The sequence below is a fragment of the Colossoma macropomum genome, unplaced genomic scaffold (assembly GCF_904425465.1).
Source record: "Colossoma macropomum unplaced genomic scaffold, Colossoma_macropomum, whole genome shotgun sequence".
Taxonomy (NCBI): domain Eukaryota; kingdom Metazoa; phylum Chordata; class Actinopteri; order Characiformes; family Serrasalmidae; genus Colossoma; species Colossoma macropomum.
The window spans coordinates 1,378,806-1,402,119 of NW_023494809.1; the positions used below are offsets into that span (position 1 = coordinate 1,378,806).

General features: G+C 40.0%; 1 protein-coding gene across 1 annotated transcript in view; it reads right to left on the reverse strand.

Annotated features, from left to right (window-relative positions):
• Positions 1-23,314, reverse strand: part of slc9a1a (solute carrier family 9 member A1a) — a 55,789-nt gene that overhangs the window by 13,106 nt on the left and 19,369 nt on the right. Inside the window, exons 2-7 of the mRNA XM_036558255.1 lie at positions 17,554-18,014; positions 16,018-16,268; positions 12,123-12,340; positions 7,836-8,038; positions 3,426-3,515; positions 1,044-1,114 (exon numbers count right to left, since the gene is read on the reverse strand). Of these exons, the coding sequence (XP_036414148.1) occupies positions 1,044-1,114; positions 3,426-3,515; positions 7,836-8,038; positions 12,123-12,340; positions 16,018-16,268; positions 17,554-18,014 (1,294 nt within the window). The remainder of the gene's footprint in view (positions 1-1,043; positions 1,115-3,425; positions 3,516-7,835; positions 8,039-12,122; positions 12,341-16,017; positions 16,269-17,553; positions 18,015-23,314) is intronic.

Consider the following 23,314-nt stretch of genomic DNA (forward strand, 5'->3'; position numbering starts at 1 on the left):
GGGTCCCATTTTGTAGAAGATTTCAACCACTACCTCTTGTAACTCCATTAGAAGGGTCAAGGTGGCACTTGAAAACAACGGGTAGGGGTAAAAATAAGAAATGGGATTGGGCCTTACTTTATGAAGGGGTAGTGGTTCTTGGACTGTGGTTTGTGGGGAAGAGTGGGACTCGATAAGGCATATTTGGTGCATAAGGCTAAATGATGCACGTTTTAGACCAGTGGTGAGAACCACTCTTCCAGTAACGCTACAGCAATCGTTATGCTGGAAGCAACAGCGATCAGAGTACAGGGCTGGACAGTCTACTAAGCTAGCTGACCAGAATAGAAATGTAATGTCCAAAACAACTTTAATGAAACGTATTAAATTGTTCATGGTGAAGGTAAGAACTGAATGGACTGCATTCAAATATGGAACAAGCAAGAGCTGTCATTAGTTTGGCATTTTCCCATTATCTTTATCTTTCATTATTCCTCAGTCTCACTATGTATGTAGTAGTGTAGGCCTACACGTGTTTCATTCTTTTATCACTGTGTGCAACAGTTGTTGGTATAAACAGCATATGAGTAAAAAGGCACTGAAGGCTTACGGACAAGTTGTCTAATTTTACTTCACAAAATATTTGGTGGGTCTTGTGATAAACATGACTTCTACATGTGGGTCCTGGCACAAACATGTTGGGAAACCCCTGATATAAAGTGTAATCAGATGTATTTGCAAACATTAACTGCAGTGCTGTAGGCCTTCAGGCCAGGAAGTGTCCTCTCTAAGACCTCTCACTGGGAATGATTTAGTTCAGAATCCACATCCCTTAGGTTTAGCTTGTTTGTGGAAGAACAACACAGTGGCCCACTTGCATGTAGTCCCCTGTCTCTTCACTGACTTTATTCCCTCTCAAACAATGCTATTGCAATGCAATGCTATGTTTTTTTCCCCTCTCACACACATTTTCGACCATTAAACTGTAATCCTACACCTACTGGAACAGGTCTGATCCAAATGGACTTGCAAGGTTAAACCTAATTAACACTGCTTGTACGCACTTGTCTTTCCAGTGATGGTGCCCGTAGTGTCCACAGATGTCCTCTATGCCCGTCAGCAGGTGGTCCAAAAACTAAAAGGCGCAAAAAAGAGAAAAGCACCAGCATTACAAATCATGATGCCTCACTAATCAAACTTTAAAGGCAAATGATTCCCAAAGGTTCATTTCAACGGTCCCTTCTGAGCGCTGAAAAAAGGACAAGCAAAGCAGCGGACACCTGGAAATGGCAATCACAGCGTTGAAAATGGTGCTTTAAAAGGCTGAGCAAACAGGAGTCGCCGTAGCAACATTTCATCTTATCAGGGATGAGCACAAATTTCAATTTGAAGGATGAAAATGAAACATTTCCTCTGTCTGGTTTCAAAAGTGCTGTTTGTATATTTGTGGTTCACATAATTGGGTTTCTGCCTACGCATTCAGACCAGCTGCACTGATCAAAAAGCTTGGTGGTCACACAGAATTAAAGGCCCTGTTAGTAGTCACAACCAGACGTGGCATCAGTATTATTATTACTATTATTATAAAACAATGCTTTGCCTTTAAAACTAAGCCTTCAGGCCTAGAACCTTGCTTATTGACTGCATGATTATGTTGACGTATTGTGTTTGCAGGCAGTCATTTAGACTAAGGAAGACGTTAACAATGTCTGCCTAATGCCTCAGTGACTCATCAGCCCCATGGGGCTTCTTGCAGTGTGTATAATTAGGTTGTACGGCATGTGTTTCCCTACAGTCTAAGTTTTCCTGGGGCACCTCAAGAGGATCTGAACTGGAGGATGCAGGCTGGCTGCGGGCAATGCAAGTGGGAGCGGGTGGTGTGACGCATTTGGTGGGGGATGTGGGTAATGGTTACGATTTAACTTGCAAATAATAAAATCACGAGGATGTTAGAACATCCTTGGGACATTATCAGTAGCTGCATACAGAGACAGTGTTGGTAGTGAGGAGGCCCATTTTAAACATTTGTGCTATTAGAATACCAACATATATTTAAACAAACAGTATTTAAATATTCCAAAAAGAAAAAAAAATGTTATTCTAAATAATAAATTAAAGGATTAACATTCATTTACTGTATGCTGAGTAAGCCATACCTGATGGTTCAGCTAATTTAGTGGTTTATCATTGTGTTTTAGCTATTAGTTGAGCTACAGTGTAATAAACTGACAACTTTACACTGTATTAAAACGTATCTTCTATTAGGCTGAAATATTTCCGTATAGAGCTCCAAGATATGGCTATCTAGTTTAAAATGGGATGCAATACAAGCTTGTATCGCCACACTGTCTGTCATTCACTGTCATTCAAAGATAATGTTATTCAAAAATAAATAATTAATTGCATTTTTTATTCCAAGTTACATATGCCTTATTTAGGCCTATATCCTACATTCTTATTGCATTTCATTCGCCCCAAGCCTGAGCTTAACTGATCATATTTCTGTGGTTTTATGCATGAAAAAGATGCATAAATGACCATTTTCTAACCTGTTTTTTCATCCGACAGAATTAAACAAGCTGAATTATTACTGTGCCTTTAAACCTTACATGTAAATGAGCTCCATTCTTATTGCCTACCTGTATTGTGCCTCATTCAAAAGCAGGTAAAAACAACTCCAATATGAATGGGCGGGGTCCTAATGTAGGTGGAAATAGGCAAATACATACAAATGATTTGGGTTTTTTATATGAAAAAAAATGATGAATTTAAAAAGGTGTATTTTTGCAGCCTGGTTTCTACATATGAACTGTATTGGCTACGTTCAGATATTTTAAGAATGTTTACGTTCTACATTAAGCTCCAAAAAAGCAAGGAAACTTAGTTTTCCTGTGACATGGGTCCTTTTACTGACTATCTCACTAAATAAACAAAGATGAGAAGTCTACATATCTGTACATCTGAACAATCACACCCAACCAGGTTTTGAGGGGAGGGAGGGGAATTATTAAGCCGTGCTGGACACTGGCCCTCCAGCATCAGAATCGAACCCCCTGAAATACAGGATCAAATACAGTCTCAAAAACATCTGCTGGAATCTGTTAAATCATGGTCCAAAAATACTCTGCATTGCTGTTTAGAAAACAGAGGACACATCCAAAAGCAGTCAGCAGATGGCGCTCAAATACACACAGTACTACAAAAGAACTCCTAGCAGGAGGGGAGGTTTGTGCAGTAATCTTCCTCAGTTCTGCCTGAAGCACACTGTCCTCCCTTGACCCTGATCCAGCACGTATTGAAGCATTCTCACGTATCGAAGCAAGCTCAGTCATGTTCCTTGGGAATGGAAGCTTATTTGCTCATTCTGAATTCAGGATGTAAAGTCTGTTTGACGGGGCCTGATCTCTAATCACTGTGCAGTTCAGTGATTCTACATCTGCCTTTACCTGGGTGTGGATCTCCTCGTTGATGGAGCGCTTGGTCTCCTGCTTCTTCTTTACAGCCAGCAGGTCAACCAGTGGCCGAATGGTCATCCCCTGAAAGAGAAAAGCGCACAATGATCAAAGAAAATGACTCACATGCAAACTCGCAAACAAAAACATAAAATCTCTTTCAATTAAAGAATCTTGTATTCACAAATAAATAAAATGAAACTTTTTTATTCTTTTTAGTCTTCTCTTCATTTTCAGAGTTTATCAACATATATAATTTATTATATCCAGCTATAACTTTTGTATTTCCCCCTTTTATGCTGCAGGATGACATCAATATGCATTAAAATATTTCAATATATAAATCGGGCTGTGATTAGTTGGCAGTGTGCATGATGATAGTACACATTTCAAATTCTCCTGCTGCTCTATTTTACAGTAAACGGAGCCTAGTGGGCACACATTCATACGCATTCTCTTAAGGTTCACTAACTGATAACAGTGAGTCTTTAGACCAGGTTTCATGACTGCCTCTCAAGGTCATTAGGCAGGGCAGATCAGACTGTACTGCAGGTGGAAGTAATGAATGCAAACATGCACTGCAAACTCACTCCACCTTCCACTTCCTGCCAGCAGAGCTCACTCTGCATCTCAGTCTCCATCTGGTGTAAACTGTTGCTCCTCACACACACACACACACACACACACACACACCCACCCTCATCACACTTGTGAGGGTTTTAAACTCACCCCAATATAAAGAACATTGTCATTTTTAGTCATTGGTTACACTGGTTCAGTTTACCAGGTCAGGTGGTGCAACCCGAGGAAAAACATGAAAATATGTTGCTAGAAGAATAATGTTTATTCATATGAACAAATAAAAAAGCATGTACAAACTTGAACTCAAGTACAAAGATTAGTTTAAACACACCTAGTAGTCACACTTTTTTGGTTGGTTGTGCCACCTGACCATTTTATGGGTGGTTAAATTGATTATCTTTAAAATGTTTTCTGTTATAAAAGCTATGAAACAAATATATTAGATAGATTAAACAGATTCTCGCAGATACAAAAACTTTGCTTTTATAATTATTTTCTAAGTCATAATTGCCATGGACCCTTCTGTAAAATTAATTGTGAACTTGTAATAAGGTGTAATAATACAAGTACACACAAAGGGGGCTTCCATGCTGAGTGGTTTCTCTCAGGCTCTCTGCTGCCGGCGGTGATGTTGCTACTGTGTGTGCAGATGTGTGAACACTGTTAAACCACCTCCTCTCAGTGCTGATAATCTTGAAATGACTTTTGACAACTACTCATAGACTAATTTAAAAGGACAGGTTCTGCTGTACCACCTCACATACCGAAACAGACTAGAGTTAAATAAACTGCCTTAGTAAATCCACAGAGCAGTGCTGTAACTGTTTTAATGCTACCCTGATAAACTTTAAAGAGCACAGATTTAACTGCTCTATTGGTTTCATGAGGAGATTAGACCTACCAAGCAGGTTAGTGATGATACTGTAAGCTGATCAGAGTAGCACTGATCCTTAAACACTCTGTGTTCACCGTAAACACCCTGATGTGTATAACACCAACTCTCACTGTAGCAACTTCTGTAGCATGACACAACAATGTAAGTGATTTCTTGTTAGAACTGAACAGGAACAGGTTTCCTAAAATGAAGAGTGCTGGCACATAGCAGGGTGTGTGTTACTTTGAGCTGGGTGATATAACGTGGGCCAATATACCAGTATTGGTATATTAATACTGAATTACTGTTTTATCAGCGTTAATAAACAAATGTTTTACAAAAACTTAGTTATAAAGAAGTTCGCAACAAAAAACTTGATCAGAAACTTAATGCAAACTTGAAGGGGAATTCCAAATATTTTTCTAAATTTGTGCATGACTTATTTACTGAAACAAAGTTATTCAGAGTGGTTTGGTGTGAAATGGTTCGTCCTTGAAACTTACCGAGTCAGACCTGTTCACAGTGGTGGTGATCTGTAAGATCCCTCACAGAAAGTTATTACATGAAATGGTTATAAATTCACTGCCTGATGTCTGAGACACTGTTTTGATCACATTTTGGCCTAAAAAGTATGTATTTTAATCCGATCCTGGCAGGGGGGTACATGCATAATGTTATAAGGCAAAATAGTCCTTTAAATAAATAAATAAATAATATATATATATATATATATAAAAATTTTTTTCAGTTCACTGTGGTTTTGTTGCAGACATTATGACCCCTGTTTTCTATCACCACCACTGTAAAGACATCTGAGAAGGTACATTTCTCTAGAATGGAGACTTCATGTCAAACCACTTTGAACAACTATGTTTACAACTCAACCACTGAATTTTGCTGACATTTTGAAAGATGAGTGGAATTCCCCTTAAAATATAACTTAATAATGACATTATGATCTACTTATTATAATACTAAATTTATCAATACCACCCAGCACTAGCACTGCATTGAAAACACTACGTCTCAGCACTTTTGTGAATTTGGACCTAGTATACTAATCTCTCTAACTGAGGGTTGGGCCTGGCTTTGGGCCAAGTTACACTGCCAGCGGAGATTCTTCATTGGACAAGCTTTTTATATTTCAGACTAGACTCAATCTGTGTGCTGAAAATGGCCTTAATGTATTTCTCCTTCAGCAGCACAGACACAGCTGGAGCTAAAATTGGCACTGGAGCAGGCCTGCATGAATCATTCAAGTCAATTTTCAAAAAAAGGGATATTTCACCGTGCCTACACTTGTACATCAAAAGCAGGATGCCTGTCTCTGTGGCTCAGTGCCAGATTTCTGCTACAACCACTTCAATTCTTGTAGAATCCATATGAGAGCAGAACTTGGCAATAACAGACTCCTTGCAAATTACAGCCCCGGGACTAAATCAAGTGTAAAATTTAGAGATGGTTATTATCTGACTGAAGATGGCGTGGATGAGCAATTGAATGGACCTTTGCTGGGCAAAAAAATAATGTGGTTAACATACAATTCAAAACACCCCTACTATGATTCACTGTTTGCCTTTTAGCATTTCTGGTGAAAGTAACCCTTGAATGCATTACTCACAGTCATGACCGTTCACAGCAGGAGAGTTATCGTACGGCCCATGTGAAACACACAAGCCCCGCAGGACAGATCAGGCCCATGACGTAATCCTATCTGACCCACGAAAGTATTTTAATTTTCTATTAATATTAGCCCACTTCACAACAGCCTGCCCTAAAAAACCCCAGCATGCACTGCAACGATACGTGCACACGCACAACAACCACCTATGGGACACCGGTTACGCCTCATTCTACCACATCAGTCATATCACCAAACACACTGGCTAAGTTTCAGCTGCAGTTCGACCAATATAAACACTCAGCAGCTCAGAAACACAAACACCACCAACCTCGTGAAATACATACAAAATTCTCTAAATCTGAAGCAATGCAGTGTGTTTGCTTTAGCAAAGCAGAAGCTGCACTTTTGCCTTCAGTGCACTCTCCCGGTGTTGTGACTAACTGTTCTACCTTGTCGAAATGTCCTACCGTAGCACATATTTATAGGCAGTTCCCTACATAAAACTCTAGGTAGGATATTTTGATGGCTTATAATCACCTAATCAAAAATGCTACCAGTTTTGAAACTACAAAGCTGAGGACAGCTTCTTGTTCAAATTTTCCCGTTCCACCTTAAATCATGCAGCAGTTACATTCTGACGCCTCAGGCGTTATAGTAGTAACTGCTGCACCATTTAAGGCGGAACGGGAAAATTCGAACAAGAAGCTGGAGGATAGGAACTTCAGCCACGTAGGTAGGATAGTTTGAAAGTCTAAAAGTCCTTGTCAGAAAATGTATCCAACATTAAAAGAATAAATTAGGATATTCTGATAGCCCAAATCAGCTGAGTCTGGACTGAATTAAAATCCAGTAGCTAGCATAGCATAAATCACTAAATGCTAGATAGCCTACGTTTGAACTTAATGTGATCTGTCCTGACAACAAGGAGTAACTAATATTGCACTGATATGCGTTGGTACCTGTTGTCTGTTAACACACTGCTCTCATTAAAATGAACTGGAAGACGTGTGTTTTTATTTACGGATACCAAAGTAAGCTTGTGAACGTGGCCTAAGAGTGTCTGCTAAATATGAAGGTGTTGTTTTTCACAGTGCTCCTAGAAAAACATGTAACCTTTGCAAACAGTGGATTGTGTCTGTTGGAAAGGATGTTCAACTCCCCTACTTGCACAGGATGTAGTGACAGTTAAATTTTAATTTTGGCCAGACTGCCCTGTTAAGATGAACCACACTAGGATATTTTGCCCAACTATCGCTTTATTATGCTTCTTGGACTTAAATCAAAGAAATTAACACCCCAGTGCATTCAGCCTGCTAAGCCTCACCTGCACAAAGACGGTGAAGAAGATGACTGTGATGATAGCTGTGAGGAACATGTCCCTCATGGGGAAATGCTCTTTGTTCAGCAGGAATCCCAGGGAGAAGGCGATTGCACCTCGCAGGCCACCGTAGGCGATGATGAACTGGTCCTTGGTGGTCAGCTTCACTATACGAAACTTGTTGATCACATATGTCAAACCGATGACCCCTGGGAAAAAGGAACAGCAAGTTACGTGGTGGAATTCAAGCTTCTTGTTTTGTATGACGAACATAAACCAGTAGCTTTCAGTCTTAGTTCTGGAGGCCTGCTGGACTGCTCTTTGTTTTTTCCAAGCAGAGACACACCTGATTCAACTTGGAGAGGACAATTAGCAATTATTTAAGACCTTGTTCACACCTATGAGGACTTATAAACAATGTTCTTCCCTTCGTCTCCACACCAACAGCGTTTTCAAAAATCTCACTGTCCACAAAGAAATGACAAAACAATTTGAAAATGCTCACATGAGCATGCCAGCAGAGGAGAACACTATGAGTATGTAGATGTTGTGCAAAATATGGAGCATGAAGTTGTTGTTGAGAGAGCTAGGTCTAAAAGTATCAAGAAAACGACTGTGGCGTGCGCCTGCCCCGACGGCGGCTGCGAGAGCCTGCCGGAAGGCAGGGCCCGAACATCGAGAGGCAACGAACCCCGGCGAGGACGGACGGGGAGAGAGCTGCGAGTGGGTGGGGGACGGAGCACAAAGCCCGAGCTCTGAGTGACCCGAGTGACGCGAGTGACAGCGGTAGGAGGAGGAGGACGACGATGGTGCCGGCAACAACGAGGGCAAGGAGCGAGCTCAGCGAGCTGCTAGCTGGAGGCGGTGACGAGGAGGCGGAGCAGCAAATGACCAAAACAAGGGGGATTCATGTATGTGGATTGACTGTGTAATGACAAAGTAAAGCTGGATCAACACATAATTAACTGGTTAGTAGCATCAAGTCTGATTATCAATAACCATGCAATATTTATTTAAAAAACATAAATCCTGATAAAATATTTTATTCTGGAGAGGGTATTCCAAAAGCTTCATTTTCAGGGAACTAAAATTCTGTGTGGACGCAAATAACAAAGCAATTGTGCAGAAGTGTGGACAGAGTGAACGTTAGAGTGGCAAAGCAATGCAGGGAGAACCACTGGCATAAAATCACCACATATTTCAATTTAAACACCATATGGATCATTATCACTAATAAACAGCAGCACTGGTATTTTGTTCTTAACCACACAGATATTCCTGAATAACACCTGCTTCAGACAGTGTTTTGTTGTGATGTGTTACTAGTCTCATCACAGATGATCCAGAAAGGCTTTTCATTCTTATGCCCGTACAGATGGTCCCTTACTCAAGAGAATGACAAAATGACTGATGTTGACAAGGTCTTTTCTTGGAAAAACTCACTGGTGATGAAATTGGGCGAGGAAACAGTGTCATCATGACACATCATCGTGGTTACACGCGTCATTGGCTGAGGAATATGATGTATGATCCATGATATTTGGTCAATGACATTTTACCCATTGGACCTCTTCCTCTCTGAAGCACACAAGAAACTTCAGTGACAATCTAGCATTTGTGTCCTTAGGAAGGAACACTACTTAAGGGTATTGTTCATTCAAACCTCTAATTTGCCTCAGTGCTCGCGTCTGTCCGTGATGACCCCAAGCGAGTTACGCAGTTCTACGTCATCTCCTTACAAACCTGAGCTAGGTAATCGAGGGCTGTTGAATGCCACTCACATAGCTTGTGTGTGGGTAAAGGGAACAGAACAAAAACATAGACTGGTAATGGGTCCTCAGAGGAGTAGTTACCCTGTTGTAGGAGTAGTACTCTATTGTAATTATGGCATATTTAAGCAATAGAACACGAGAGGGAGTGTGTTATCACGAAATAACATCACACGACCTCGAGTGTTCTATCGCTTTTGTACAACAGTTAAATAAATAAAGTAAGAAATAAATAAACTGAGCCGTGAACGTGGAGATTAATATGTTTTTATGTTCGCAGTTCCTTCACCAAATTATAGTTCCTTACCAAGCAGCTTGTTGCTACATCAGAGTAACAAATTCCGCTCACTCGCTGCACAGCCGGCAGTTCGTTCTCCAGCTCCTTACACTAAATTCCCAAACTGTCATCACCACTGAGCAGCTTTTCAGTCAGCAGCTGTGACAGAAGAACAGCTAAACAACCTGGAATCAGCCAGAAATTAACCCAATACCATTCGCCAAACGTGTATGGTCTTCAGAGTCTGACCAAATCAGACTGAGTCATAAAACTGCCGCAATATCAAGTTTAGCTCAGTTTTGTCAGTTTATGCCAGATCAGTATTAATGTTGTTTTGTTCCAGCCAGTCTGTAAAGCATCTTACAGCCCATTTAGTTTGGCGAATTGTATTGGGTTCATTTCTGGCTGATTCCAGGTTGTTTAGCTGTTCTTCTGTCACAGCTGCCGACTGAAAAGCTGCTCAGTGGTGATGACAGTTTGGGAATTTAGTGTCGTCTCATCTTCAGAGTCTGACCAAATCGGCTGTCGGTCAAACGTGATCTTAAAAGTGTCCATTTTCTGCTTGTGGCAAAGTAAGAAGTAAAAACGTTCAAATGGCTTGAGCATCTCCTACAGCTGTCATTGCTTAGCAACCGCATCTCAGCGGAGTGATACAGTGTTTGTGAAAAACATGATGTTATGGCGAAATAACAGCACGGTTAGAACGCTTCTCAACCAATCAGCTTGCGTGGCCGGAACTAACTTGTATAACGATATAAAAATTCAGGCTTAAAGATGGCTGCTTTTACTGTTTTGAGCTATTCAAAGCACCTTTGTCAATTTTATTAGGCCTAGCTATTTGTATACCAGAAACCACCTAAGTGTACAGGGTAAGAATTTACTTTATCCAACCCTGTTTCAGATTATTTAATTAGCATTGGCTGACTGACATCATCTGGGTCAACGGTAAACTATTATTTGTGAATTATTATTTGTGAACTATTATTTATGTATTAACATATACATGATTTATTACTTGAGGACTCTCCTACAGGTATGTGGACTGGCCAATACACTCTGTTTAAACACCTAGGACTGCATTTATAAAACATTTGAACATTCAAATTTGCTATTAAAATTAACATATGTGAAGTAATGTAAGTAATGACTCATGAAATGTTGATGTGGTGAAAATGTGCATAGATCAATTAGAGTTTCCAAGCAGACACAAACATTTTGTACTGCTAATGCAGAAAGTGTCTTACACGCAAAGAACTCTCAAGAACAAATGTAATTCAAGTACGCCCCAGGTGACTATCTGTTCCTATTTTACAATGAGGATACACATGAAAGGAACAATTGTGAAACAGAAAAGGTGAAGCAGACAGGAGCAGACCAAACAAGTGAGTGAAAAAGTATAAATCTTGCTTGTCACGCAACTTGTACTGTTCTGGCTAAAGCCACACTTGAGCCAGTTAATTCTAAAGCCAGCATTATAAAGCCTCTCATTATGCAGGCTCAGGTGTGTTGGGAGCTGGAGCAGAACAAAAACCTGGATTCACTGGCGGTAGACACAGACTGGACACGGAAGCTCTATGAAATCTGAGGTAAAAATACATTCAATGAATTCGGCGGGCTTTAGAATATTACGTAAAAGAACTGACCAAAGTCAACGGCTCTCCAACAACTATAAATGCAGCCGACCAAACTACTGCAACTGCATTGCATCACATGGCAATTATAATTGTTACATTAGCGAACGTTGGCTGTGATGCGGGTAAGGTCAAGGTGAATTGGACAATGTCTTTTCCTTCCGAACCATGGCATATTACCTAGTGAAACACAGTATCAGGAAGGGTCTCCAAGTGTTTTCATTCAGTGGAAGGTGGGACTGGTGGGGAGGGAGGTGAAACATAATTTTGGTAAATGCTGCTTTTCAATTTTCCCTGGTGTTGTTTCAGAGGTGGGAGAAAAGCCATCAGCTTAAAACAACCAACAAACCAGAAAAGGCCAGTTCTAATTTGAGGTTGACTCTAAAGATTGGCTTACATTATTTTTGACCTAGACAATTACTGGATTATAAGAACGCCTTGATTCATCCACACAACTCATCTAGAGAACGTGAAGTAGTCAAGATGCTCACAGTACACATTAAGACATTTAATAAATGGTAAGAGGCTCATATCTGTGATATCACCCTACCCTAATACCACAATAAGAGCTAAACAGAAGCCGTAGACAACACACATTTCAATCTGTGTGACTCACCTAGAACTCGAGCCACCATACACAGGATGATCGTCACAATGACGAAAGTCCAGTTCCACCTGTGTGACCCAGCGACTGTGGACACGCCCAGGAATATGAAGATGAGCGTCTCGCTAACGCTGCTCCACATCTTCAGAAAGTACTTGATGGTGGTGTGGGACTTGTGGGATATGTTAGCCTCCACATAGGGCCGCATGATGGCACCACACGCGATCAAACTGCGGAAAGAAGAGCAAAAAGAAAATGCAGTCAGTTCATATTGGGCTGTAGGACAATTCAGATGGAAAGCTGCTCTGAATGACACCCACTGAGACATTAGCTATGCCACGGTTATTATCTGCTTAGAAGTGGTGACTGCCTCTGAGAAAGACTGAGTTTTGAAAGGTAATCCCTCTACCTTGCAGAAAAACCAAACTAACGAACAGGCACTGTCTGCACTAATAAGTGGAGCTAAATGTTGAACATGGGTATTAACTTACAGCAGGCCATAATTCATCTTCACTGAAATGTCATTTGCATTTTGCTAATTACATTATTTTATTTTAAATAAAATAAGAACGCTTCCAAAAACTAACACCAGGCTTCAGTTTTCTTACAGGATGTCAATCTTTTTTCAAAGGCAAGTCTAGTATCTATCGACCAAATCACATGAGACTCATTTCATCAGAGTTTTTCAGTCATCCATCTAATGGAACAGATACACTGCCATTGTAATCAGTGATTTGATTTCACATCAGCTGCGCTTAGAACTTCACATTTTTTCCCACCATTTGTGTGCAAGTGAAGCAAATGCTGTATAGAGAGCCAGAGAAATCACACACTCCTGCTTTCTATAGCATTCTAAAATAAATCGCTGTTGTCAGAACAAAACCTTGTATCTCCAAAATGGTAACTTTACAGGAGAAGGAAAAAACCTACTTTACTTTTCATGTAAGTCAACGGAACCAGATTTGTTTTCCAAGTCATTTTGGGCCATTCCTTTTAGTCAGTTCATCATGAAATTTACACACAACGTAAAGAGCTACAGGCATTTTTAAATAATGTCAAAAATGAAGAACAACAAAAATAGAGATACGAGTTCCAACGCTTGCTTCAGACACTGTGCTTTGCTGTGATCTGTTACTCATCTCGACTCGTGTTCCGACAGCAGGGGTATTTAAAATAATAATTTACTAAAATGTCATCATGTTGTTGGTCTGGTAGTTGCAGAGCTGTATTAATGGTGTGCAGAGGCTACTGTTATGACAAGACTTTCATCTGACATGAATGCTAAAAATTTTGTGATTTCATCACAAAAAACTGCTGACTGTGCTGTGAAGTTTTAAAATTGCTATGAAAATGGATTTATTACAAAAAGAAAAGGTGAAAAAAGAGCTAATTTTCTCGCCTCAAGTGTTCACACAGCAGAGAGGAGTTGGAGGCAGCTAGGATGGGATGCATGATCACTCAAGCTTCACATATGCTACTCTCACATGATGCCGACGTGTCACGGCTGGTGTGAATTCTGTGGTACCGAGAATGCAAGCAGACCATGTGATCGCCCCTCATTTACTGACGTACAGAGGAACACTACAATTAGGCATGTTTACTCTAAGAGCATGCACTCAGCTCACCCCTCTCCCTCTGAGCAGAGCAAAAAGTTCAAGCTGCTGCCAGTGTGCATAACTCTGTCAAGACCACATGACACTCTGTGTATTAACACATCAAATGGCTTTACTGCAGATACTGAAGTATGGAAAAAACCCTCCCAACATTCACAGTACCCTCATGAGAGCACTTTACATTACAAATAACTTATACTTATTATTTAGTTATTAATCTTAATTAAGATTCCACTTATTATTTGGTAACTACTATGAAACCAGTCTGAAAATTCTGTAGTTATAAGAGTGCGGACAGTATAGGACCACAGACAGGCTCCTCCAGTGCAAGAGGTTAAGTCTATTTGTATTTATTTTAACTTATTTTTTCCAGAAAAGGGTTCCAAGTCATTTCAGGCCCTTTAATATGTAAGGAACTTTCACCACCTCCTTACTCAAGATTTTAATCATTGCGACAGTTAATTTTTACTGGCCTTGCTTTAGGACAGGCTGTTCTCCGCAGTAGCCACTACAGTAGACTGTTGTATCTGTCGCAGTCTCTTTACCAGCAATCTTGTCCGTTCAGAGCTCCTAACCCAAATCATGTGGCCAGTGACAGCTCTGTCAACATGCTGGGTGACGTCCAGGGAAGCAGTAAATCTACAGGAATTTCAGCACAGATGTACATCAGGTGGTCGAGCTGTCACCCCGCACTGGTAGATCAACAATGCTGTTGTTTTGCTCTGACCTTCCCTAAGCGTGACTTTTATTAAGGAGCACTCAAATGCCACTATATTTACTGGGCATGATGAGAAAGTCAGCCTACTGGCTCACTGCTGGTTTACCGTTAGACTCTTGTCCTCTGCCTTTGCTGTGGTCTCACACCAGCGAATGTAAACGTCAGGGGTTAAAAAGTTTGTTTTACTGCACACTGAGTAGTGGCATCATAGAAAGAGCACAGATACATATTAGCAGTGCACTATCCTGCATTATCAACCAATATGGCACCATCAAATTAAAGCCAAGTGTGTTAATTTTGCACGCTGGCATTTAAACGGACTACCAAAACGGCTGTTTTGCTTAGCAATCCTGACAAGACTGCAGCATTAGGGCTTTTTGAAATTAAAATGCAGTGGAAAGCAGTTTGCACATTTGCACAACTAGTGACAGGCAGTTTTCAGTGATGTAGATAAGCTCACCCAAAAGAACAACATTTTTAGCTCCAAAATGGGTCTTCAATCATAAGCACTGGCTTATTGTATTACACATTGTTAAGTTAGCTATATTATCGATCCCTTAATTTGTTAAAAAGTCTTAGCTTACATTCTAATGAACAAAAAAGTGTTAAATTGTAAAACACTGCTTTAACAGATGTAAAAATATCAAGAGGTTACAGTAAGAACTGACTGTCACCAAAAAGGCTTGCAGGCCTCATAAGAACTAATGGTACAAACTCGTATACTATGTTAATTAGACAGACAGATGAAATGCTAAAAAGAACGAAGAAAGGAACTGCAAGAAAAGAACATAATAAACACTGAATTATTGAAAATAATGGTTCCTGATGTTGTTCAGGTAATCCTCAAGGGCTTGTAGGAAAATCTGCCTGCTGAATTAAACATCCCCTCTAACTGACAGAAGGAACAAAGAAAAAAACAAAATAATATAAAGTTTTTATGAAGTTTGTGCTCACAGATTCTTCTGTGCGTTCCTGTTTATTTCAACAGGAGAATCCTGCTAAGAATTATCTGCTTACCGGTGCCACAGGTTGTTAGTTTAGAGACACTCAAGGTTACGGAGTTGGAGGAGGCCTCAATTTCTTTTTGAACAATAAAATAATCCAAACTATAAACAGCATCACACATGCTTCCCAAGACTGAACTATTTTCCATGTTGACTTAACTATGATTCTTCCTCACAGTTAAGCAGGTAGAATCGAACAGAGTTACCATAGAGAATATAACAGCACAGAAGCCAAGGTTTAAGCTCTGTAATGTGACAAAACTGGTTAAATGAATTTGAATGTAATAATACTGAACAAGCCCTCTATTAACATCTGACACTGTGTTGGCCTAAGCCTTGTTATCTGTGGAACCTGAAAATATAAGCTCTACCCATTTTTAAGTTATATTTATAGGCTAAAAGTAAATACAAATGATAATCTGTCGTAAATTTAGTGCAGTGTGCAACTTGCCATGACGCTCAGGCCTTTTTTCACTGTATTCCACAAACTTTATGACAGTCAAATGTATTGAATATCACTTGAATTGATAGTTTAATAAAAATACAGGGCAAGACTGCATTGTGGTACTCACGCCATGATGCCAGAGAGGTGGAACACTTCGGCAGAGAGGTAAGCCATGTAGCTGTAGACGAAGACGAAGAGCGGCTCAATAACGCGCGTATGTGCAGTGAGGCGAGATGTGAACGCTGCCAAGACTCCATATATGGCTCCCACCAACACACCGCCAAGCGACACCACCAGGAAACTCACGATGCCCAGGAGCACATCTATAACAGCCACTGGGTCCCCAACTGCATACTCCTCAAACAGGTGATACAGTACCTGCAGGATGAAGCAATGAGAGCTTAGCTTAGCACTCAGGGACTTTAAAACCAATCAGTCATGCTAACTTCATGGGTTCAACATGGTAAACATGCATGGTAACCAGTGTTAACAGGCTACCTACATATCTTCATAATACACGCATAAGCATTGAATTACGTATTTATAAAGCTAAACGTCAGGATTTAAGAATGGCTTATGTCAGTAACCGCAAGATGACGAGATGTTTTATGAAGTAAATGACTCTGCAATGACCCTAAAGTGATATTTGCTTCATTTATAACACAACTATGAAGCATCATTCCCAAGTATTAGAACTTAAGACAGATGCCTAATTAAGAGGACAATATACTATACAATCAGTTTCTATGGAAGATTTTGACACCCGTGAGCTTAATAGCTATTGCACATTAACCATATACATATTCCCATTGAAAAAACTTTACTTTAGTAAAAGAAGAAACACCCTGTCTACATTTGTACAGTACAAAACTTCTTGCTTTTAAATCACTTAAGTACCAAATTAATTGTGCTGTGAGTTATTACAGTTATGTTACATTATTATTGACTATTTCAATTAAGAATACTTCTGTGGCTGCAGACACACAGAAAAACAGGTATTTTTCCTTAGAAATTGTATTTTTGTACTTTAACTAACGCAGAAACATGCAGAACTGATATACAGTGTTGTTAAAGAGGCCCTTACCCTCCAAATTATATTAGTTGAAAAGTATGCTTCATAAGTGTTACAAATGGAACAATGGTCTATTTTAAGGCCCCTTATGTCAATACAGTGTCATTCACTTCATAAAACATCTTATGTCGTCTTCCAATTACTGGCATATGCTGTTCATAAATACTCAAGTATTCTCTATAAACGTGTCATTCAGCATGTATGCATGTGTTATAAGGTCCCTATGTAGGTAGCTTTAAAAAAAAAAAAAAGGCATTACAGAGTTTTCCAGCTAGATTCTGTTCTGCAAACAAACATGAATCATAAACTTATTCACTCCCAACTGCAGTCACTGAAACAAAGATACAAGTTCTGAGTCATTACACTGCTGGCAACAGCAGAAAACTAAAAATAACAGAATATTTTGCCCACTTGATGAACCCTCCAAGCATGCAAACAGGAACACATGAACCAGTGAAAAGGCTAAAAATCATCTTCCATATCTTGAAATGACTCTGTTAAATCTATATGTGGAAACAAATACATTTTAAAAACTAGATTATTTTTCTGATAAACAGAATGGTTCTCATAGGACACCCTCAGAGCACTCACCACTGTGACGGCATCATTAAGCAGAGATTCCCCAAAGACAAGGATGTGAAGCAGCTCGTTGATGTGAATTTCTTCGAAAACAGCCAGAACTGCTACGGGGTCCACAGCTGAAATGATGGATCCAAACAGCAAGCAGGGGAGCAGCGTTACTGTTCCCAAATTTGTTCCCTCTATCAGGCACACCCCGTACAACAGACCCCCGATGAAGAAGGCGTTCCACAGAGTGCCGACCACTGCAAACATGAGGATGGTGCCTATGTTCTCAGTGAAGGGCCTTATGGGCAAGAAATAGCCTGCATCTAAGATGATGGGGGGTAGAAGGTAGAGGAAGAATACGTCAGACTGCAAAACAGGGGGTGTCTCGCCCACCAGAATGATGATTCCCCCCACCAACAGGCCCACCACGATCAGCAGACAGCTCTCCGGGACGATGGACGACAACCGCGGCATCAGGTGGAACCCTGAGAGAGAGCGCGAGAGAAAGAGAGAGTGGTTAGGAGAGAAATAAAAAGACAAAACAGAAGATATAGAAAAAAGCAAAATAGAAAAAAAAATTAGAGGAAGACGTGCAGAAAGAACAGAGATAGAAAGAAAAGATGGGCAGCAATCCGGAAAGAAACAGGGAAGGAGGGGGAGAGGCAGAGGGGTGAACAGACAGATGAGACAGCAGCAGAGCACGGGCGGTAATTACATATCTGTCAAATCCTTTCTTCCCATCCGAGAGGAAAATTAAACTACGAAGCTGAATGTGCGTCTCATACAGATTTCACATTAGTAGATTTCATGCCACTTTTCTCTGCCTAAAAACTTGGCACATACTGGCATTGATGTGTGTCCAAAACTACAATGCCAATGAGGGCGAGCTCAGAGGCGTAAGTACACAAATGGGTCTTGTAGAATAACAACAAAGCTCTCAAGCAGAAGGCCTGACTGCCATGTGAGAACTCAAACACCACGAGACACAATTAACAGGAACAAAGTTAGCAGTACATCCTCATTTTGCCTACTTAAAGCAAGACGCACACACACACAAACCACAGACATCTTAATTTGTTTTGCAGTGAGCTGGACCGTCTAAACAAATGCATTACTGAGTAGGTAAGACAGCTGACAGTGAGCGGAGGAAATTCACTTCTTTTGAAAAGGTCATTTCACAAGCTCTTTGAAAAGCTCTGGTTTTCTTAAGAAATTTAGAAGCAACGATGCAAGAATGTTAGTCTTAGGATGTCACTCTTTAGAACAGGGCTGTCAAGCTCAACCACTAAAAGGACCATATTAAAAAATCCATCAATCAGCAGTTTATTAAAAAATTCTGTGGGCCAGCTGCATTTTTATTTTATTTTTACTTAACATTTTGCCATGACCTCAACTGGCCATTGTTTGTTCAAAATATGCAAAAACTACAATGGCAAAAAAATTGGCACTGAATACTTGAACAAATTAAAAAATAATTTTAAATAAAAACAAACTGTTTTATAGAAAACAAAAAGACTACATTAGCTGCAGATAACTGTTAAACCTCCCCAGTGTACAGTAGGTTTTTGGGGACGGGCGTGGTAGCAAACATTATGTTGCAATGCATGCTGGGAACTGTAGTTCAGTTCATGGTGAAATTGGCTAATATTAATAGAAAATTAAAATACTTTTGCGGGCCGAATAGGACTGTGCCAAGGGCCTGACTTGGCCCGAAGGCCTTGTGTTTGACACATGGGCTTTAGAAGGAACAATACAAGAAGGGGTGGGATAAAATATTGATGCGGCGATATATTGTATCACTTTCTTTTGTGATACGTTATCAATACACTGGTGCTAAATATCGATTTATTTATTGAAACATGGATGAGTTGTAAATGCTCTAAATGGACTCCCCCTCCAATCCGATTTACCAGATTTACTACTTCATGACTCCACATGGTGGCGCTAAGGCGCTAATCAAATGAACAGGGTAAACCTGCGGTGAAGAAAAAGAAACGCGGGGAAGAAATGGTGAACAGCAGGGGGAAACAAATCAGACAGGCACCATCCTCTTTCAAGTTGTAGATCTTGGCCAACTTCAGCAGTTACAGCATTGAAGAGACAAATGAAGTAGACAAACAATGTGCTTTTGCATGATTTGCAGGAACTGTGTCGTTAAAATAAAGTACACAGGCAGCGCAACGAACATGCATAGCCACCTTCTGCGTCATCATCCTGATCTGGTTGTTGGGAAAACACCTAACATTGCCACAACTCGAAGTCAGTCTACAATTAATACAGTTTTTAAAGCACAACTTCCTTTTACGTCCCCGAGGACTCCCAGTATTTTGAGAGAAATGTATATTTTTGCATTAATATATATTTTTTGTATAAATTTACTTTTGTTTTTCTTCTTCTTCTTCTTCATTTACTCAGTTAGAAAAGATGTTAATGAGGCACATTTTAACCCCAGAACTGTTCTGCTTTCTGGCAGTTTATGGCTTTTTTACACTGTAACGATGACACACACAGATGGTGTATGTGTGTTAAAGAGGCATGAAGCTAAGCTGCACTTTGTTGTACATTATTTCACACTGGTGGTCAAATTCTGTAAAACTGACACTAATAAATACATAATTCCTGCTATTTGCCTATTTAGGAGTATTTTATTTTCTTCATTTAGACAGATATTGTAATGTATCGTAGAGGATTGTCTTGCAATATACTGAGCATCACAGAATCGCAGTATTGTGATATCATTATCGTGGGCAACGTATCGTGATATCGTATCATGAGATGCCCTGTGATTCCCACCCTAAATACAAGCATGCTTAAAAAGATAGCTGAGCACTAGCAAGTAAACATTTCCCCCCCCCAAACCACAATACTGTTTAATCGCTATATATTCCCTAAAATATTCGAAGTTACTGCATAAAACCATTCCAATACACAAAAATGATAGATTTTACGTATACTTGGCAAAATGGATTGAATATGTTTCTCCTATCCATCATCTGTTTAATAGACTCTTGAGGCTGCATACATCATGACTCTCAAATACTGTAAGTTGTTCTGGATAAAGACTTGTGCATTCATAATCATGGAAATGGTGAGAATGAAAACTGACTGCTGGTCAAATATTGATGTTGAGATAAGCTAATTTCTTAAATGTAAGGAAAAGCTGCATTTTGACATATGTGAACAGCAGTCATATGTCTTTTCCAATAAAGATTTCAATAAAAATTAGAACTCATTCTATTGCTGATAGACTATGTCTGCGTCTAATCTACTCCAACAAATCAAATTCTCCCTGTCCTTGTAGCCAAGCTTGTCCCTTGCGTGTGATGAGACACTGCAGCAAAGGCAGTGTTTCATAAACAGCCACAGTGGACTGACAATGCAATCTGCAGAACGGCAACAAAACAGCCAAGTCTGAAGCCTTCCGGCCACTATATTTAACCCAGAGCAGATATGAGGTCACTGCACCTTCATTCTGGCACCGTGCCAAGGTACGACGCTCTCCGAGGGCCCCGAAATGTCCTCTAATCCCCCGAAAGAGGAGGCTGTGAAATATTTAAAGCTCAGTGGTAGATGTAGCCAGGCCTGGCAGACGCATGGGGAGAGATACGAGGGACAAGTAGAGGAGATACAAAAACATGCTACCTGCTCCACAACACTAACACATACTGAGAACATTCAATTAACATCAGGTCATTAGCAGCTTGTAAATGTCAGCATGCCCCCAGCTACAAAAACGCGCCCTTCTAATGAGGAGCTTCTCAGCTGGGATGGTGAGGGCTCATTTACTTTTCATGCTGTCTGTTTCACTCACCTTGAAGAGTAACTACACCCGAAGACCTTTTGTTTTTCCAATAACAGCTGAAATTGCTCCGTAATAATAAAATATACCAGCCTTGATTAAAATGTGTTCACATCTTTCCATATTGTAAAAATATCATTTTTATCGTGGTCAGTTCCGCCTCTGCAGCACCCCTCTGGTTCAACTCCACTGTAGACGCGGATGACGTGTATTCATACCAAAGTACCATGACACGTCACAGCATGCAAAACGTTACTGCCCCTTGATGACGCCATACTTGCTGCGCTCATAAATATGAAAGCATAGGACCCTGGAGCGAGCAGAGAACCACACTTACGCGTTAAGCTATAATACTCCAAGCACCAGCTCACAAGGCCGCTCGCTGCTAATTATTTTCAGGCACTACGTTAACTCTTCGAGGGCTTGAGTCAGTGGCTCATACTGTTAAGGCTCAAGACACACTGCCTGATCAGAAACACGTTCCCTCATCGAAGATGGGGATGGTAGTAGAGAAAAATCGTCAACCTTGTAAGACTCTTAGTTGCGAAAGTGCTGTTTGAATTTTTTCACTCTCCATATTTTCTAGTAGCTGATGTACGCTAGCTCTAAAAACACAGCAGCCCAGCACACCCGGTTTCCCTCAAAGCCCCACCTCCAAACCTGTAGATCACTGCAGTGCTCTACCTTTTTTTGAGCGTTTTTCAAAGTTGAGCCAGGGGTGGAATTAGTTGAAACTAGTGGGGTGTAGTTATTATTAGTATTATAACTGGACTAATGGAATTTGGATAATGAGTTTCATTTTCACTGTAAAGGCCTACTTCGACATGTCGGGATGGACAATATTAACAAAACAACTCCAGATAGGAAAACAGTATTACACAAACATCCTAACTAGACTAAATTCTTCTAAATTCTGTCCTAACTTTAACATAAACCCCAGTGGGTCTTAACGTCTGTTTTAACCGTCCATTTCTATTGTTTTATGCAGTGACAGGCATTGTAGTTCATTATAGTAACATAATGACGTTACATCTATCTACAACGAAAACAGTACTTTCACTTGAGGGTTTTTTTTTTTTTCCTAACAGCGTTTTAAAATCCCAGACACTGCAGACAAGATCTCTACCAGCCCCTCTTATTAATGTTGATGATAAAATATTACAGTGATATTGGTAAATAATGAGGAGACAGAGCTGAACATGTGTCTGTTTATTAGGATTGATAACGCATGGTTGGCTAAAGCATTTGGGAAACAAACTGAGAGTGACGCTGCTCTGATAAACAAAAAGCGCTGGGACAATATTGTTAACTTCAAGTTTATGGTGCTTTAGTTTTGTCTGACCTTTTCTTTTTACATCAGTAACAACAGCTAACCTTAAGTGGCTAACTAACCTGATTATTTTGATTACGTGTTTACATTTCAGCTGTGCAAGTATGATCGGTTGCTAGGTAACAAAGGTAACAGACATGACAGTTGACTGTCGACTTCAATTGAGTAAACTGAGATAAGACGCTATAAGATATTTTTCCTAAAACAAGATCAAATTTGCTTCTGTCATTTTGACCCGTCAGATCTTAAGACAAACAGATAGGAAGTTTCTTTGATACGGATCCTGATGTTCCGATTAGTCAGGATTATCACAGCATACATGAAAAAAATTCTTTGTAAGGGGGACTTATTTGCATGCTGTAAACTTCTATGAAATCAGTACTCCAAAGGCTAACATCTCAACTACAAACAAAATATTGTGCAGCCTTAAAAATGAGATATTGCCAGAAATTTTAAATATAATAATATATCCACAGCAGGAGGTCACACAGTCCAGATAAAGACTATGATATAAACTACTTGTCTGTTTTTATTTACAAGAGGCCACAGCGACATCTCTATCCAAGCATGCTAATTATTACTCTCCCTCAGTTTTGCATTCTAAATTTGAAAGCTTTTTATAGGCTACTATAGGCTGCTGTGGGTTTCTGCTAACC